The 18644-nt window shown below is 44.5% G+C and overlaps 1 protein-coding gene across 2 annotated transcripts in view; it reads left to right on the forward strand.

Moving 5' to 3' along the window:
- LOC311505388 (formin) overlaps positions 1 to 18644 on the forward strand; it is a 53193-nt gene that overhangs the window by 30846 nt on the left and 3703 nt on the right. For both annotated transcript variants that reach the window (XM_084568937.1, XM_084568936.1), the window contains 8 exons: positions 1420 to 1549; positions 1658 to 1804; positions 1894 to 1953; positions 2031 to 2151; positions 8066 to 8158; positions 12119 to 12170; positions 16975 to 17124; positions 18485 to 18566. In XM_084568937.1, the coding sequence (XP_084425063.1) occupies positions 1420 to 1549; positions 1658 to 1804; positions 1894 to 1953; positions 2031 to 2151; positions 8066 to 8158; positions 12119 to 12170; positions 16975 to 17124; positions 18485 to 18566 (835 nt within the window). The remainder of the gene's footprint in view (positions 1 to 1419; positions 1550 to 1657; positions 1805 to 1893; positions 1954 to 2030; positions 2152 to 8065; positions 8159 to 12118; positions 12171 to 16974; positions 17125 to 18484; positions 18567 to 18644) is intronic.

An 18644-nucleotide genomic window follows, 5' to 3' on the forward strand; every position in this document is an offset into this window, starting at 1 on the left:
TACCTGATGGAAGCCTTGATGAAAGTGGGGTTTTGAGAAAATTGTGCAAAAAAATAGTTTGCATACCACCAAAACTCTTCAACCCTACGGTGCCATCTACGGTGCAAACCATGTTGGAGTGGGCACAGAAACTGCTGGAGCTGTTAGCGCTAGCAGTCCCGGTCCAAGTACGGACAAGGCATGTTGGCAGCCCAAACATTTTTTTTTTTTTTTTTTTTTTTTTTTTAACCATTTGAAGTCAATACTGTTCTGAAAAAGTACTTAAAGTACTTACAGTGGCACTTTAACTTTAGGTCTGTTCAGTTTTGGCCAGGGATAGTTTCTTTCTTTTTCTACTGTTTTGAATTGAAATGCAATTAAATGCATTTTTCCAGACTTTAAAAGAGCTTGAGTTTACAAAATTCATGTCTGTGTCTATTATTTGATTCAGTCGTCCACTAAAATCCATTTAAATTAAAAAATGTTGCTTTTTGGGGCAAATATTGTTATGCGATTAAAATGTGATTAATCGAGATTAATTAAACACAAAGCCTCTAATTAATTAGATTAATTTTTTTTAATCAGTCCCACCCCTAGTTAAAATGTATCAAATGTTTACTGGTGTCAACATACATATATTTGTCCATTATATTATTATGAATACTTATTCATTAATTTAGCTTAATCAGTTTTATTTACATGTGGTTTTGAACTTGCATTATGCATTCATTTATTTCTGATTTGCCAGACTCATAGATAACCTATGATCATCATGTTTGAAGCTTAATCAAACCACTAATACCAAAATGTCAAAATAATTTAAAGATTTACAAAAATGTTTCATTTAATTGATTTTCCAAAGTTCGTATTTTCACTTAGTGGTTTTTAACTTGTGTGTGGGTGTAAACGTGTGCATTATTGGACATTACTTCAGTAATTCGGTAGTTCCTGTCAGGGTTAAGTAGTCCTGGCCAGTTAACGAGGCCTGGACCCTGCGGTGCCGCTCAGCCTGGCCTTCCTATTTCCATGTTTGACCAGAGCTGTCACTATAGCTGCCTGAGTCATCCCCACTCAGCGTCTACCTCCATCAGCAGGGCCTAATCACACAGGATGTTACCGCTCCGCTCCCCTCCGACACGGCAATGTTTACATAAGTCGTCCCGCATCAGGCCAGAGCTACCTTTGATCAGTCTCCGTGCACCGCTCGCTGCTTTCCCTCCACCCGACCCCGTGGACCTTTCCAACCCAGCCGAGCAGCGGCCTGCCTCTGAGCAGCAACACTGACTCAGCCGGCCTGTGTGGGGAAGCTCGGCCTGCCAAGGGCCCAAAATAGTGCTTCCTGTTAGACATTTTGTTTAATTCTGTCATAACACATCACACCCCATTCTCTTCCACCTCCTCCTCTCCTCCCTCTGCTCCTCCTCCCCTTTTGTTTTCCAGGTTTCTCTATGAGCTCTCCCAGATTCCGGACTTCGCAGGCCGAGCCCACTGTATCATCTTCCAGTCAGTGTTCCTTGACACCATCTCCTCCATACGTCGCAAGGTGGAGATTATCTCCAATGTCTGCAAAGTAAGAACGTCACATCAACAAGCATGCTCCAGAAGTATCATTAAGCTACATGAAACGTTGCTAACCCAAAAGACTGTGTGTGTGTGTGTGTGTGTGTTTCTGTGTCAGGAGCTGCTAGAGTGTAACAGTTTGCGGGATGTAATGGGTCTAGTTCTGGCCTTTGGGAACTACATGAATGGAGGGAACAGGACAAGAGGACAGGCTGATGGCTTTGGATTGGAGATCCTCCCCAAGCTAAAGGACGTCAAGAGCAGGGTAACACACTGTTTAAAAGCTCAGTATCTTACCTTCTGGTGAGTTAGCTAAGCCAGCTCAAACTTGTGCTTACATCTCATCTTCTTCAGGACAATCGTATGAACCTGGTGGATTATGTGGTTATATACTACCTACGGAATTTTGACAAGGTGAGTTAGTGTCAAACTGAAAAAGATTTGCAGTGCTTAAACTTCCGTTACTCAATGAGTTCTTGTCACTTTTCCAGCATGCGGGTACAGAAAAGAGTGTGTTCCCGCTGCCGGAGCCTCAGGACTTCTTCCAGGCCGCCCAGGTCAAGTTTGATGACCTCGCCAAAGACATCAGAAAGCTGAAGAGAGATCTGACCGGTAGGACATGCTCTGTTTGGGGGCACGGAGCTGTCGGGCGGTCGAGAAACAGTCAGCTTAGTGAACCAGTGTTTAAGTGGAGAAACAAAAGTGACCAGAAGCAAACAGACACAGCTGAACATTTAAATACACAAATACATAAAGTATAAAAGAGCAAATACAACATAATTTAGGAGAAACCTTCTCTGTATGGTGGTTTGTAGCTCTTTCTAGGTCCCCAGCTCGTCCTAGCTCTTCTGGTTTTCCCATTTAAATGAGGAATACATGCTTCTGCCACCTGCTGGTATGAGGTACAGTCATTTGCTTTCATGCAGGCGTAGAAGTTAAGTGCTAGCTGGCCGCTGGGTGCAGTGTTTGTAGTGTGTTAAAGCGCAACTTTTTGGTCCAGACGTAGGTAATTGAAGTGACGTCACAGTCGTACATTTATTTTCACTGTGCATATCAAAGCATTAACGTCACCCCACACGGAATTTAACCGCTCGGCTCATCTTTGTTTCATTGTAAATCAGTCAGTGTAATTGTATACATTACCATCTGTCACCAGAGCAGTTTAAATGTAAATCACGGACCCTTCCTGCCCTCTTCAGAGACGTTTCTGGGTGCATTCAGAAACTTGAATGGCCTGAGGCTGCTTTTCCCAGTTTCCAGACATTGTATCTGAACAGCCACGTCATGATAACACAGCAGCCTCGTCTGTTTCAAGACCAATGGCGTAACATTTAGAAGAGTCTTTATTTTTTATTACAGGAGTAACTAATTCTAGGCCATTGAGGAAACATCAGAGTGAAAGTTGCCGGACAAATAAACAAATGCACTTTTGATGTTCAGCGCTGCTTGTGTCCCGGGCGCCGAACCACTCAGTAACCCAGCCAGCCAGCCAGTTAGTCTTGGCCAGGGCCATGAGGAGGTTAAAGGCGATGCCCCCCAGTGCCCCTAGTGTCTGTGGTTATTTAAATCAACCAATAATACGGCATATGAAAGCAATTAGATATGCTCCGCAGCTCTCCCCGACGTCTTTTAGATTGCTGTTAAAGCCCTCTCCTGTCTGACCCGAGGGAAAAATACAAAGAGTCTACTAAAGTACCCAGACCCACCTCAAGCTGTCACTCATTTATTAGGAAAAATGGAAGACCTGAAGACAATAAATGCAACATAAGGGCCCTCGCATTTGATCTCTGCTGCAGCACAGTCTGGCACAGTAGTCCTCGGGGGTATTTGCATCACAGGGCGAGCATTGGATTCTGGATGCTTGGTGAGCTCCACCTATGACTCCCACCATTTTTATCCTCTCCAGCCGCCAGGAATAAATATTTATGCCCGGCTATTATAAACCAGCCTAAAGAAAGCAACTGGTCTTAATTATAAAGCTAACACAGATCACTTCCATCCACATCGGGAACGGTGTCTGACACCGAGAACCTAGCACTGAATCACACTTTGGTTTGCTTGCGCTGGCTGCCCCTCACCTGATCCTGAGGTGGCGACTGCAGCGGTCGCCAGTGTCTCGCCCTCCAGCCTTGGGTCAAAGGTCAGGAGACTTGATGCTCAGAAATTCATCTCGCCTTGTTTATTCCTCTTCCTCCGTTTCACTGTGTGTTCATCGTGCACAAACGTTGGTTTTAAGTCTTAAGTCGCATCGGTGCAGGCATTTTGACTTTCTTGCGCTGTGCTAGTCATCTGTGATGCTCGTGAGCGGATCGCCGTCCCGCTTGGCTGCCCTCTTCTTCACTGGCTTGTGTAGAAACATGATCCTCTTTTGATGGGGCTTCCTGTTTGGGGAGAGGGTGATGACCTCTCTGTGTGCTCCTCGCAGAGGGAGAGGGATGAGTGAGAGGCCACGAGGAGCTAAACCTACTGTAGGACTCTCCCGTTGGAAGAACTTGAGTTAGTGCCGCAGTTAACGTCTGGATGTGACTCTGGAACTCGGCACTTAAGATTAGGTCTATTATAGGAATTCTGTCCAACTTTGGCTTCATCGCAAGAAGCTGCTAATTCTTCTTGCGTCTTCAGATTACTGCTTCCAGACCAGCGGCTACCTACTAAAAGATCCCTTTAACTGCCGCATAATTGGACGAGGCAGACGGGCAGGGATGCTACTGAATGAAATAGGATCAAATAAAAAGAAACAGTCAGAGCTCATTTGCTGCTCAGGGGAGTTTAGTGTTTCACAGAAGGCCTGGCCCAGGTTAGGCATTCATCACTGTGGCAAATCAGACAGTGTCCTGATTTTAAATGGCTTTTAATGTCAGGTTCAGGCAGGGCCTTTAGCCTGAGGTCCGTTTTACGACGGAGGCTCCACAGCACGTGTGAAGTCGGCGTACAGAGGTGCCGTCACCTCCCTTCCCACCAAACAAGAAAAAAGCTAATGATGCATTTGGGGATTTTTGTCATTGATTTGCTGCAAATGAATACAGGAAGAGATTGAAAATAAGTTAATTTTGGATGTCAGTGTTCCTGCAGATGTATTAAAAATGACAAGGAAAGCAAACAAGAAATCAGAAAGCATCAGGGCATTCATATTTATTCCTACCCTAAGCCTCTACTTGTCAGTGCTGTATTCCCCAGCAGAAAATATGGGGGAAGAGTTGTAGTTAGATGGATAAAGGTGGATTTATGGAGGATGGAAAAGGGGAGAGAAGGGCTTACCTTTTCTCTTCTGAGGCAGTCTCCTGGCTGGCCTTGCTGAGGCCAGATAGTATTTTTCATCCCATAGAAAGGAGAGTCTGACAGTCTCCTGGAACTGGAGATAATTAGGGATCAGTGAGAGAATTCACTTTCCAGGTATAAATAACTAGAATATGCCAGGGCTGCAGCAGTGTACTTGTTTAACCTCTGAAAAAAAAAAATTCTACACGGCTTATGAGATTAACTGTCTTAATTTTTTTTCTGAAAATGGCAGCATATGAGAGACTTATGGCATTAACAGCTGTTCTGCTGGCATGTGGATGTGCGACAGTAAGAATCACCTGCGTTTCTCTGCCGCCCCCTCTGTGCACTCTCTGTCATTTGTTTACGGCCTCTGTGTTTATGCTTTATCATGATTCTGGGATTCGGAGACGGGAGGCGGTGGGCTGCGTTGGCCGCGTTTCCGAGACCCAGGCATTCATCAAACAGCCAGAGCAGATATCTTGTGGTGCTCCGCAGAGTATCCGTCCTCTGTTAAGCATTTTCTTTAAATCCGCACTCTATAGTTGTGCATTGTCTTGTAATTCCCTGGTAGCTGCATTGGGGGCTCTTGCTTACTGTGGTAGAATCGTAAGTACATATTGACATCAAAGTCGCCCATTTTACAAACCACACAGGGCAAACCGTGGAGCAGAAGTTTGGCTTTCTTGTTTGTTTTTCTTCCCGTTTACTCCGCCACCGTCGCCGCCCCCCTTTGCCCGCAGCTGTTAACATGTTAGCTCATATTATGCAATAGCTAGCTGACTTTCTCCGGTTTAGATATGATGGCGTCAGCAGTGTCTCTTTTTAGATATAGATGCCTTAGTGTTCACTGAGCGCTTCAGAATACTCCCTCTGATTCGCTCCGTCTGTCCTCTCGCTGCGTGTTACTGTATTTAAGGCTCTTCTTAGACACGTTTGCACATTTTGTTGTTCAGATCTAGCTCTGGAAAAATTCAGATTTTCTCTGGTTTGGCCGGTTTAACACAGTCCATAAAGCACTTGTTATCCAATCAGTTCAGGTCCTTCAGGAAGCCGGTTTTATAAAAGACTTACAGCCGTGCACAAAACCGCAGACCACAGTTCTGTGATTTGAATAATCACTGATTATCTGAGACATTATCATTCCACTTGTAAATCTGCCGAATCTGTTTTCCTTTTGTAGTGACAGTGGAAGGTTTTTAGAGTCGGGAGCCGTGGCTCCCTTCATGATCCTGGCTGTCTGCGGTGGGTAACTAGTCTCCTGTGGCTGCGTGACTGGACAAAGGCTGATGGGACAAACTGAGCCAGCAGCAGAAGACGAGGGGTCACCCACTGGGAAACTGTAGTTTTAAACCGTAAAATCAGCTTCACTGGTTGCAGATAGGAAATAACCCCATGATTTCCACTGATTATTGGCTAGATAATAATGTATATTGTATATACTGTATACACATATATATCATTATGTTTGAATAACATTTATTAAGCTATATTTTAGTACTACAATCAATATATAATATGTACACACACGCAATCTACTACAAATTACAATTAATGCAGCCATTAATTGTACTGAGTCAAAAATATTAATTATTTTAATCTTAATTTATGAGATGCTAATAATAATGGTGGTAAAGGACACGTGTTTCTTTTTTCTCATTCGTCTAAGAAAAAATTACAAAGAATTCTTTCTTTAAATCTTTAAATAATGTACAATATGAAAACACATTTGACCCCACAGTTTTATTTTTGTGGCAGTGTTTTTCCTCTTTCCACTTTCCATTATCCAAGCCGCTCCATTAACACTTTGGCTTTCTTCATTAATAACTTCACCGAATGCCTGTTAGATGACTGGGTCCCTCTGTCTCGCCTGATGCCGTCAGACATTTACTCGCAAGAGAATCCTCCTTCAGAACGCACTTTTCCAGAAAATGTATTATCACTCCAAGACAATGTCTCAAACTCGAGCTTTTAGTTTTTATTCTTAACAGCTGCTGTATTTTTGTGGGTTTCCTCCTTGCGGCCTTTGCTGTCTGGACCACATTTGGAAGAGAGCCGCCTCTAAATTGTAGACTAGCTGTTTTGAACACAGTTTTAATAGATCCTTTTGAGTTGGGGGATTTCTGGTAAGTGAACGTGGTTTGTCCAAACAGGATATGTTGGTTGTCATGTTTGTAGGGTTGCTGATTTCTGTTTTTTATTCTCGCTGTCCAGGACTTTAAAAAGTAGTCTGGGTTCCAGACTGCGTCGCTGTAGATGGTTAATCCTCAGTTTTAATGATCGCAGGTCGTGTTTCCTCTCTGATTTATTTCGACATCCAATAAAAGAAAAGATGTAACAGAGCGAGTTTACCGAGCTGCAGGTGCAACCTCTCCACGTGCGAACGTGCGAGAGCCAAACTCGCGTCTTAAAGCGGCGAGAAGTGAGACAGCGTCCAGACCTGTTAATGCTCTTGTTCTGTTGCAGAACGATTTAGCCGTGCAGTCATAAGCAAGTTAAGGTATTTACTGCTGCCATTAATGACTTACAGGTTGGAGGATTGTGCCAAAGTTCTTTCGCCAGGCGTCTGTGTGTATAGTAACCCAGGCTTACAGTTGAGAGGAAATGAGGAGAGGTTCGGCTGGAACGCTCTCAGTCACGGCTGTTTCCTCTGAGCTTGTGTGAGTTGGATCATTTGGCACGACAAAGAAAAATCTTCCACAAACAGCAAACACATCTGCTGCACCCACATGTGCAGACAGTACCGAGGGGAGAATACAAGGCAGTGCCGCTCATTGTGTACATATTTTTTGATTAGACTGCAACATGTTAAACAAGCTGTAAGACATGGGATGCTCTCTGGCAACAGTATAGGCTGAAAGGAAAAACTAAATAACAAAAGTGCAATTGTGCAGTGTGTGTGTGTGTGTGTGTGTGTGTGTGTGTGTGTGTGTGTGTGTGTGTGAATGAGTTTTCCTTTAAACCCTTTGTGTTAAAACCCTGTTTTGGCTGTCACATTAATTTCCTGTTCACTGAATTAGGGAAGTGTCTGGAGGCATTCCTTTGTCACTCGGGGTCTCAATGCACATTGCACAAAAGGGAAGATAAGACGCTAATGTAAAAAGAAGATAAAAACAACAATGAACTTTTCCCAGCCACATTTTAATGATTTACCACGTCATGCTATTAATCAGCCTTTTCAGTTTTTAATTGTAGCTCTTGACGGCTTTTACACTTCTCGTTGGCTGATTATTAATCATTCCCCTTTGTTCTTTTCTCTCATCGCCAGCTTGCGAGAAAAACGTGCAGCAAGTGTGCGCTAACTCGTCGGAGGAGAATCTCCAGCCCTTCAAGGCGAAGATGGAGCAGTTCGTCTCTGCAGGTGGGTCGAGCTCAGGTTCCTCTTTTTGTCTGTAGCAAAGAAAGAAATGTCCCTGTAGAGACCCTGCTTGTCCCCTCTTCCTGTCTTTGTTTTACAGTTTTAATTTCATTTTGTGGATATAACTGTGTAGTGTCGGGATTACGCAGATATATGTATGTACATATAAGCATATTGCCTTAAAATCACCTGATTTCAGTTAAGTTTCTTTCTTCTATCGTCCTCAGAAATAAAAAATAAATAAAAGCAAGACCTTCAAAAAAAGACCTACAAAAAAATGCCATGCATTAAATCACTAATGTATCTACATGCCGGCTACATGGGCTAGTTACCTCGTCTGAATAGGTTTGCGTAATCTGACGTCACAAAATACCTCAGTCGAGATGACACATGCACGCTGACACCCGATAGCGTTAATGGATGTTGTGCCCTCACCACTGCACACAAGCTTCATGTGAAGTTGTTAAGAAAATTCTCAGCGTCTTCAAAGGTGAAACATTCATTCGGACGGAGGCTTTACAGCCGTGGAGATGGTCATGAGCTTGAAAGGCCCCATCTTCACCCAGACACGCAGCGTGGGACTCTTTAAAAAGAGGGAGATATAATTATGTTTTTTCGCCTTGTCAGACGGTCAGCTGGCTTGTGGAGAATCTGTCTCCTCGTGCGTGGGTTGTGTTTTCGTGCTTGCTGAGAGAGGGCGTCTCGGGTGCGCCGTAAGACAGCATGAGGACAGGAGTCTACTGGGCTGTAGAACGGATCACGTTGCCTCTAACATGGCTCTCATATGCTCCCGTCTTCCATAAAGCTGGCGGGACATCCCGGGCCGCGGCCTTGTAAAGCCTGCCTGGCCTCAGTGGATCACTCGTGTGGACCACCGTGACAGGAGCAGAGCTTCCCCCGGCGCTCTCTGATCATCTCGCTGTCTGTTCCCATTTCCACCTCTTTTATCAAGTCCAAAAACGGCACTTTGGGGTCATGAGATTTCCTGGGAACGAATGCAAAAAGAAAAAGAAGGAGAGCACTGACCGTCCCACATCTGATTCCGTGTCCCTCCATCGCTTTAATTTCCTCGGGAAGTGAGCGTGTCAGAATTTAAACACAAGTACAATAGCAGCTCAAATGCTGAAGGTGACTGTGTACACATTACCTTGAGCTATGGCTCACTTGTCATTGAAATGATGCCCATTAGACACCCATATGCTGTTGCACGTTTGTTCCACCGTAGCTTTATTATACACAAACCGTCCCCTGCATCCGAGTGGACCCTATGAAAGCGTTCGGGTTTGCCACAGAGGACTCCATCTGTTTCTCCCGCTGTCTCATCAGTGGAGATGGTTGTGCCTGGATAAACAGAGGATGTGGCACCAGTCAGCCCGTTAAATCCACCTGTCCCAAAGGCACTCTGCGCTGCATTTTGTGCACAAAATATAGGCGTTTAAAGAGAATTACTTGTCTCACGTCGACGGGCTTTTCCCTTCGTAAGTCCTGCTGCATACAGTTCTTGACGAGATGGTTGTTATCGCAAACCGAGAAATAAAAAGTCAGCCGCTTAAACCACATCAGGGTTTAATTTTTGCAAAGCTTTTAAAAATAAAGCCGTTGCCACTTTCTCTGGCACGGCATTCAATTTGCAAGGGCACATCTTAAACATAAACCTGGCAGCAGAATACTTGTAAACCATTTTTTCATAAACAGAATTCCTCGAGCCGTTTCCCCCGTGCTTTGGGAGGAGCGGTGTGTAATCAGCGATGATTCCATGACTTCAAAAGGTAAAAACAAAGCCACGGTTCTCGCTTCAAAGAGCGGGCCGAGGCTCTTAAACTCTGACTCATCGGCGAATGAGTGAATTTCTCACCCAGGTGAACGCTAGGAATACATGTGTTTGACACATGATTTGACACATTGAAATGTATCATGTAAGAGAGTCTCCCAGGACAGAATAATGTCTTCCTCATGCAGAGAACGGACAGATACAGGCTTTCTCCTGAGGGTTTTGTTTCTCAGTAGCGCTGACCCTTAACGCAGCCTGTGGAGAAGCTCTCAGCAGGGCCTGCAGCTGAACCCAAACGCCCTGCCTCTTAAACTCGCCTGTGTGATCTCTCCCAGATCTAAATCCAGTGATCCATTCTCTCGTGAGCCTGCTCCTGCTCATGTCCTGTCACTGTTCTTGCTCTTCTTCTGAGCCTATTCAGACATACCTTCTGTGTTTGATTTGTATGATATTATCCCAAAATTGAGTGTTTATCTAATCTTCTGGGAATTTGCCTTTGTACTTTTGTATTTTTTGTGTACAGATTGTTTCTCTCCATCTCAAGGCACAGCCCTCCCATTCATACAGTTAAAAAAAAAACAGTGGTGTTTTTAACATGTCTAATCAACCACTTTTTTTTTTTTGTTCCCCCTGTTTTAATAGAAGCCCTTTGAAACCTCTGGGGATACTCTGACTGGCATATTTTTCATGTTGAATATACACCATGACTAATTGAAAACAAATTCCTGCTTTTAATCTGAGCTCGTGTATGTCTTATTTCACCGGTTCTCCCAGGAATAATACGACTGTTTCATCGCATTCTTGCACCTTCTTTGTTGTCAGTGAGTCAAAACTCAGGGACTGAAATCTACCTACCTATCTATCTATCTATCTATCTATCTATCTATCTATCTATCTATCTCTCTATCTGTCTATCATTACGTACATAAAGTAGAAATTGCAGATAACAACTGTCCAGAGAACCTGGTTTTGATGAAGTTCACATAGAGGCGGGGCAGGGCATGAAGAAGGATGTTTTATAGAGATCTTCAGCATCTCTCAGGCTGCTCTCCATCTCTTTGTTATCTGGCCGCTTGGTAAGGCGGTGGTTTGGAAAAGTGTGTCAGAGTTTTAAAGCCCTAATTTATTGTCCCTCTCAGCATGCATGTCTCATAACTTTCTAGTTAGCGACTAGTGGTTTCATGTTTACACAGGCAGCGGAGGAAGAGAAACTTCACACATCCTCACTCTCTCCCGGCCGCTCTCTCTCTCCGTCTCTGGCTCTGGCTCTCCCTCAGCCTTTCGGCTCCTGTGCCACCTCTGCACAGTCGCACCAGAGGGGTACCTCAGGCGCCAGCCTGACCCCCACTGAGACTAACGCCATTGGTCACGGCCCCTCTCCTCTTCCCCCCCTCCTCGCTTTATCCCAGACATGGCCACCCTCTGTTCATTAGGTTTACTTCAACCCCTTTGCCCACATACATGTAAAAAAAAAACAAAAAAAAAAAAGTAAGAGGGCTGGTTGATCGGAGGCTTTAGCTCACCTTCTCCCAAAAGACCCCCAAACCCTCCTTTGAACAATTTTTTGGAGACTTCCCCCTCTTAAATCTTCAAGTAGGAAAGGTCCCCATCATTGTAAAAAGGATGAATCTGGAAAAATGCAATAAATCTGAGATCACAGGCACTCTCTGGCCCTAGATAAATTCTTGCACCTCGGCCTGGCCCGCCGCACACATCTGCCTTGCATTTAGACACTTTTACATGGCAGGAGTCCACAGGAGCCTCCAGTTCCCAAGCCTCTCTGTTCAACCCTGCACCCCTGCTTCAGCTCCGTCTACACACGTATGTCGACACGCACGCGCAACACACACGCGACACGCGGCTCCGTAAACACAGCACCGCTCCCCGCCCATGAGCCCAGGCATGTCAGACTTTACAATGTGCTTAACGGTCACTTGGATAACATGCTCAGTGACATCTCAACCCCGAGCCCTTCTTGTTGTTCTTCTTCTTCTTCTTCTTCTTCTTCTGCTTCTTCTTCTTCTTCTTCTTCTTCTTCTTCTTCTACTTCCTAGCTCCAAACATGGCCGATCAACACAGCCCCCTCTTCTGGAGTCAGTTGGAGTTGGAATCAATCATTTGGTTATCTGTGTCTAAACATGCCCCATAATCTACACCATGATCCATCTAAATATTTTCTTTCTATTTCACAGCTCAAAAGGAGCATTCTGCCGAGGAGGAGCGACTCAGTGCAGCGCAGAAACGGTAAGGAACCAACTTCGAGCCAAGAAATGGTAAAGGAAACATCAGGTCCACATAGAAAGTATTCATAGTTTCCTGCCAAGTGTTATGGATTACAAACGTCACATGCTGCAGCTGTGTTGAGTTATTTAGCATGCTTCATATAGATAACATGGCTGCTATCTGATAACACTAATGCCTTCTATTTGTGTGGGTATTAGCAGCAGCTGATAGGGTTTCTAGAACGATAAAGGGGCTTCTCAGTATTTTACTGTTTGATGACAGATATGGGATGGCTTCATTTCTATTGTCAAAGAGTAATTTTTACAGATATGCATATATATTTCAAGTATTTATACACCTATGCTGACTTTTGTAATTTATCTTAAAGACAAATAAAAACCAGAAAGACAAACATGGACCTCCCCACACATACATGCATATATAAACCAGGGCGTCCTCTGCTTCCTCCCCTGCAGTTCCTAGCGTTCTTATCTGTCCGTGTTTTGCGCAGAAGACTCCCGAGAGTTTTCTGAGAGGCATCTGATTTATAGGCGCAAGACAACACTGGCAGCCGCCGAGCTCGCTGTCCGGGCAAAATCATATCTGGAACATTTCATATTGGAAAAAGATGGCGGAGCAGACAAACAAAGCAAACTGATTACTTTTTGCCTTGTTTGGACAGAGAGCAGAATTGTTTGCTTTATATCGTAACTCTCCCACTTCCAAAATAAATCACAAAAAGCGCATAAAGGGGAAAGTGAAAGAACGCCGGACGCGGGGAAATGGAAAGTATAAACAATTAGAAAGTTGATTGCTTTGGACAACACTATAACTCAGCGAACTGCTCTGCTTCACGTTGCTGCCTTTGAGCCAAGAGAGTCTCTGACGGATGGCCGCACCTCTCATTCTCTGTCCTCATCCCGCCCTCACCGTATAGTGAGATTTCTGTTTGTTGAACCAGACTCAAATGTGTGTGTGTGTATGCAGCCTTCTCGTGCATGAGTGACACCACTGTAATGAAGGTGTTGAACTTGGAGCGGTATATTGATCAAAAGGGCCCCGCAGCTGACAGCACCTTTGGCTTTAATGAAGTTTTCCTTTAATTTCATCTAAAGAAGGGGCTGGCCGACTGGCGCTAGGTAGAGCTAGAGGGAGGCGAGGTGTGGGGGGGGGGCTCTTTCTCAGGTTCCCACAGAGCCACCTCGTAAAAGTGACACGCTGTTGATGAATATGGGCGTCAGCGGGCTCTCCGGGGCCTGGGTGGGCTCTCACATCTGTGCTGGGTGAGGGATCCTCACACAAACACACAACAGCAGCAAGAATAAGGCTCGGTGTTTATAAATGAAATGGACGACACATCCTTAGTGCTACCTAATACCTCAGCCTTGACCTCGCGAGGAGTCAAACAGTTTGAACGCCTTCAAGCCAAAGTACACTGATCAACCCCAACATTAAAAGCACTGACAGGAGAAGTAAATAACATTGACCATCTTGTGACAATTCATTGTTCTGGCGGTGAAACATTTGGACCTGGCATTTGTGTGGATGTTACTTAGACATGTACCACCCACCTAGACCAGACCAGGCACTACCACCCCATAGCAATGACACTCCTTGCTGGCAGCAGCCATCCCCAGCAGGATGCAGCCTGACACAGGCACACACACAGAAACAGTTTAGGAACAACTCAAGAAAAACAGCACAAGGTGTTGACCTAGCTTAAAAAAACACTAGATCCCAAACTGATCACATATCTGTGGGATGATCCACAGAGGCCCCTCTACTCAACCCATAGGATCCAAAGACCCCCACTAACAACATTCTGTTGCCAGAAACCACAGGACACCCTCAGAAGGTCCATGTCCATTCTCTGATGAGTCCTCACAACTGTTTTGGAGGAACAAGGGAGACATACACAATATTAGGAAGGTGGTCATAATGTTATGCCTGATCGGTGTAAGCTAAAAAAAAAAAAAAAAAAATGTTTATTACAGTTTTCATTACACTTTTTTTTATCACTATCTTTGAATCAATACTATAAACCTAAATATGTTACGTTGATAATCCATTATAAAAATAGTTGCATATTTATGTTCATTAAATAATTTACAGATTATTATGAGTTCACTAATTAGGTGAATAATTGCTCTACTATACGTGCTTAAAGCTGTCACTAAATCTCTAACTAATCTAACTAGTCTCCTCAGATTGAAATGTTGTTTTGTCGCAGTAGTAGTTTTTTTTTGTGTGTGTGTGTGTGTGTGTGTGTCAGTATTATAATCTGGTCTTTGTCATGTATATGAACTGCTGCTGCAACACTTAATTTTCCCTTAAATATTGTTTTAGTACATACAGGATTAGATTAATAAATATCAATCTAGTGATAGATCTATAAATTCATTTCACTATTGAAACTGTTCATTTCATTTTTGAGGTTTGGCCTCTTTTGTTAATTAAAAGGTAGCAAGATACAGTATATTTAAATGCAAAGGTCTAATAATCCTATTAATTCATTGTTTATGGTAAACTGACACCAACTGATTTACAGTATAAGCTAGTAGACGCTTAATGCAGTTTACTACAAAATGTTATGTTTTCATCAGGAAGACAGATTTTTGTGAAATGGTCATTTGCTCAGTTTCAACTAGTTGCCATCTTCACATTCAAAAAGAAATTGTACATATTGCTCAATTTTATTTTAATATGCAAATAAAGAAAAAAATGAATACGTCCTAAAAAGCTCTTATTTAAAATAATATTTTTATTTTATTTAATTAACAATGTCTTTGTAACATAAGCAAAGCGCTGATATTGGATGAAGAGATTTTGACTAATTTATTCCTTAACTCTTAACCGGTGGACAGACATGTTTAACATACAATATGTGAAATAAACTGTTGGCAGAAATGTTTGCGCTTATGTTGGGGAGAAAAAGAAAATAGGTTTTCAGGAATTTTAGCCTCAATCGTAGAACACAGATGTCACAAGAATTATGTCTTTAGGAAAGTGCATTTCTTGTTTTTCTTTATTTAATTAAATTCTTTTTTTTAATCTCATTAAAGGCCCTTCCGTGTTGTGTGCCGAGGCCCTTTCCTCAACATGCAGTCTTAATTTGTCTGCTTCGTGTTTGGGCTCCGCTGAGGTTTTCTGGTTCTGTCCTCAGTTCCGTCTCATTAAGTTTCCTTCTCCGCCATCATGCTCAATTTCATTTGGGCCAAGTGCCGTCTCTACAGTCACTGCGCAGTCATGGCTGTGACGGCGTTAGCTGGTATATTATCCCGCTTGGGTATTGTATGATGAAAATTGGCCTCTGCTCTGTGCCTCCTCTGAGTCAGCCAACAACATGGAGTTTACTTCTGTATCCTTTTTACTGGGGAAACAAAGGAATGCAGAGTTGCCTGTCCAAATATTTCCCTGATTCTCACGGCTGTTCATGGTTTTGTAATGGGTCTTTTTTTATAGCTGTCAGTGAGGAATGCCGGCTGTGGGTGCTGCAGTAAACCCTCTCACGGCAATGGCATCATAGCGTAGATTACAGAAGTGTAGGCGTTTTTGTGCATGTGAGCGCAGTCGATCTGCGCTCGCAAACGAACAAAGGTTCGTTTGATTTTGTTTATGTTTTCTAGGTATGTGCGAGCGTGTTTGCATCTGTTTTGAGTGAAGCTTTGTGTATCTGCTTGCTTCGTACGCTCGCGGGGCTAAATAGAAAAAGGTTGTTGCTTGATTTGTGCAAGCCTTGACATGATGACCCTGGGTCAGGAGAGGAGAGGACAGGAACTGATGGGAGAAGAGACCCTGTTCATCATGCCTGACCAGGCGGGCTGCAACAAAGCTACCAGTGACGGCACGTCTGTTTGCTCCATCTAACCATCTCAGAGCCTCGTTCTTTTGACTTCTTCTGCAGAATGATCTACAGCGCTTTCCTGCTCTGAGCATCCCAGGATAATGACGCATCGCTCGGAAATGGGAAGCAGGCCAGCGCCGAAACTTCTCGCTGTCCGTCTGGGCTGCCTATTGCACCGCTTCGCTCCGCGCGAACGTGTCTTAGATTAGCGTTGCGAAGAGCCACCTAGCATCTGGAGGTCAGAGCCTATCTGCGGTGTCAATGGGACAGAGAGCATCCCCTGAATCATGGCCCCCTTTTATCAACCCTCTGACAGGCACAGCTAGAAAATGTCTTTCATGTTTGGGTTGGAGAAGGGGATCTGAAGCAGCAGGCTGCTTTTCATGCCTCGCGTGTGCCGCTGAGAACCTTGTGAATAATTCAGATTTGGTTACAGCTGAATTAAGCCGGGGAGCTGGCCTACAACGGCGAACGACCGAACCTTCAGAATCTGCTCAGTGCAGCTGTGATTTTATGTGTGCACGTCTTAGATTTTGCGCCGATGAATATGTGCATATGAGTTCTGCAGAGCGAGGGATTGTGTGTATGGAGGAGCAGCTGCCTGTTCTTGGCTGTCTCCGGCTCCTCTGGCAGTCTTCCCCTGCAGCCTGTGGAGGTCAATGTGATAATGGAGCCGCCGCTACTGGCTCTCCCCTGTGGCCCAGCGGGGTGGACACTCTCCTTCCAGCTCTGTTTCTCGCCTCTCCGCCGGACTCTACATCCATCAGCTTCTGTGTGCGGCGTGTCTGAATGTGACAGTCTCGCACCTCTATTCGTCCGCGTTTCTTTGGGGCGTGCACACCTCCGCTTCCTCTTGCTTCGCAACGCTGGCTGTTTAAAGTCTTGGATGGTTCACTACAACACACTTTCATCTATGCCTGAGAATATTTATAGGTGTTTATGTGTGATAAGACAACACTATTTGTGTTTCCCCCCCTACAGTTTCCAGGACACGGTGAGCTACTTTGGTGTCAAGCCAAAGTCCGGGGAGAAAGAAGTGGCTCCGAACTATGTCTTCATGCTCTGGTTCGAGTTCTGCAACGACTTCAAGAACACCTGGATACGACAAAGCAAGAACATCTCCAAAGAGAGGTGAGGTGGATTCTGGTTGCGTTGTACCACTTCTTTATTTTTCTCTGTCCGGAAGATTTAGAGTAAGATTCTTGGGTTAAAAAAAATGGGGTAAAAAAAAAAAAACTGTGTTTCATGGGTTTGACCTTTTATGAAAGTTGGCCATTCTTTTTTCAATAGGACTTGCTGATACCTTCCTGTAAAGTCTGATATGTTTACTGCATGGTAGAGACAGTGAATGTCGAACTCTGCACATGCTTAAATCAAGGCTAAACCATTTCAGACTAGACTTCTTGTTTCTGTCACCTTGGGATAGGTGCTTAACACCTCTGGACATCATGTCAAATTAGCACTAATTGTACAAGGGGCGATGTGCAGATGCAGGGTTGTAATTAAAGCAAAGAGGGAGGCCTTCAAAGAGGAGGCGAGTGAGACTAGCCGAGGCCTCGGCCCTGTATCTGAAGGACTGGGGCCTGGATTTATGATGCTTCCTCTGACCCGAGGCGTCGTGTTGGGGGGGCATTCCACCGAGGGACTGCAGACCCTCCTGGCGGCCGCCTGGCTTTACTGGCGGGCGCACCGGGGGCCTGTGGCCGTTAAACGGCTGCGTGCTATGGGAGAACTGATAAACACTGTAATGATGCCGGACATGCAGCCCGGAGAGCAGGAGGGCTGCACGTGCAGAGACGACGTGACGCTCCGGGGATGAAGAAGTGAGCTGTCCAAACAGACTGTCATTTCAAGGCTGGCGTTTCAAGTATTACGCGGCGCATTCATGGCTCTCTTCAAACTCTGAAGATGAAAATGGATTTCTTAATCAATCCGGTATCCTGCACGCATCTCTGCTATCCTGAGCCGAGCCCCCTTCTCTCCCCGAGAGACGTAGGAGTTTTCACCGCGAGGATCCATGCGCTCTGTTTGAATCGTTTACTAGGTGATCTGGTCTCACATTACTCACAGCTGATAGTGCTTATGTACAATTAACTTTATTTTAAATACCGTTTGCGCACTCATAAAAGCCGAGTGTTTTTTAAAGGCTGTCTCATTATCTCATCAGCTCGCTGTCATTCTCTGCTGCTTCTCACTTAAAGGGGTTTCACCGACCACAAACTCCAGAGAGAATCAGTGTGTGCGCGTGTGTGTGTGTGTGTGTGTGTGTGTAAGGTTCTACATGGCACCATGACACAAGGTGCCCCAGGGAGCTACTTGCTCATACAAACAACTTCTCTGGGATTCTGGGACTCCATGATGAGAGGCTGCTTACTTTATCTGCTTTACAAAGGAACTATTTTTATGATTCTGAGTGTGACTTTTCAGTGTGTGCTACTACTTTTCTGCTAATACGAGTGCTTGTGGGTATTTTTTTATTTTTTTTCCCCAGGCTGAAGGAAGCTCAAGAAAACATCAAGAAGATCACGGCGGAGAAGAGAGTCGAAACCAAGAAGATCAATGCCAACAGTCTGGTAAGAGCTGATCTATATTCAGCGAAGAAATGGAATTTCCTGAAAGCTGCTCCTTCTTGTGTCGGCGCTGAAATCGAT

Source organism: Chelon labrosus (genome assembly GCF_963514085.1).
Source record: "Chelon labrosus genome assembly, chromosome: 20".
NCBI lineage: Eukaryota > Metazoa > Chordata > Actinopteri > Mugiliformes > Mugilidae > Chelon > Chelon labrosus.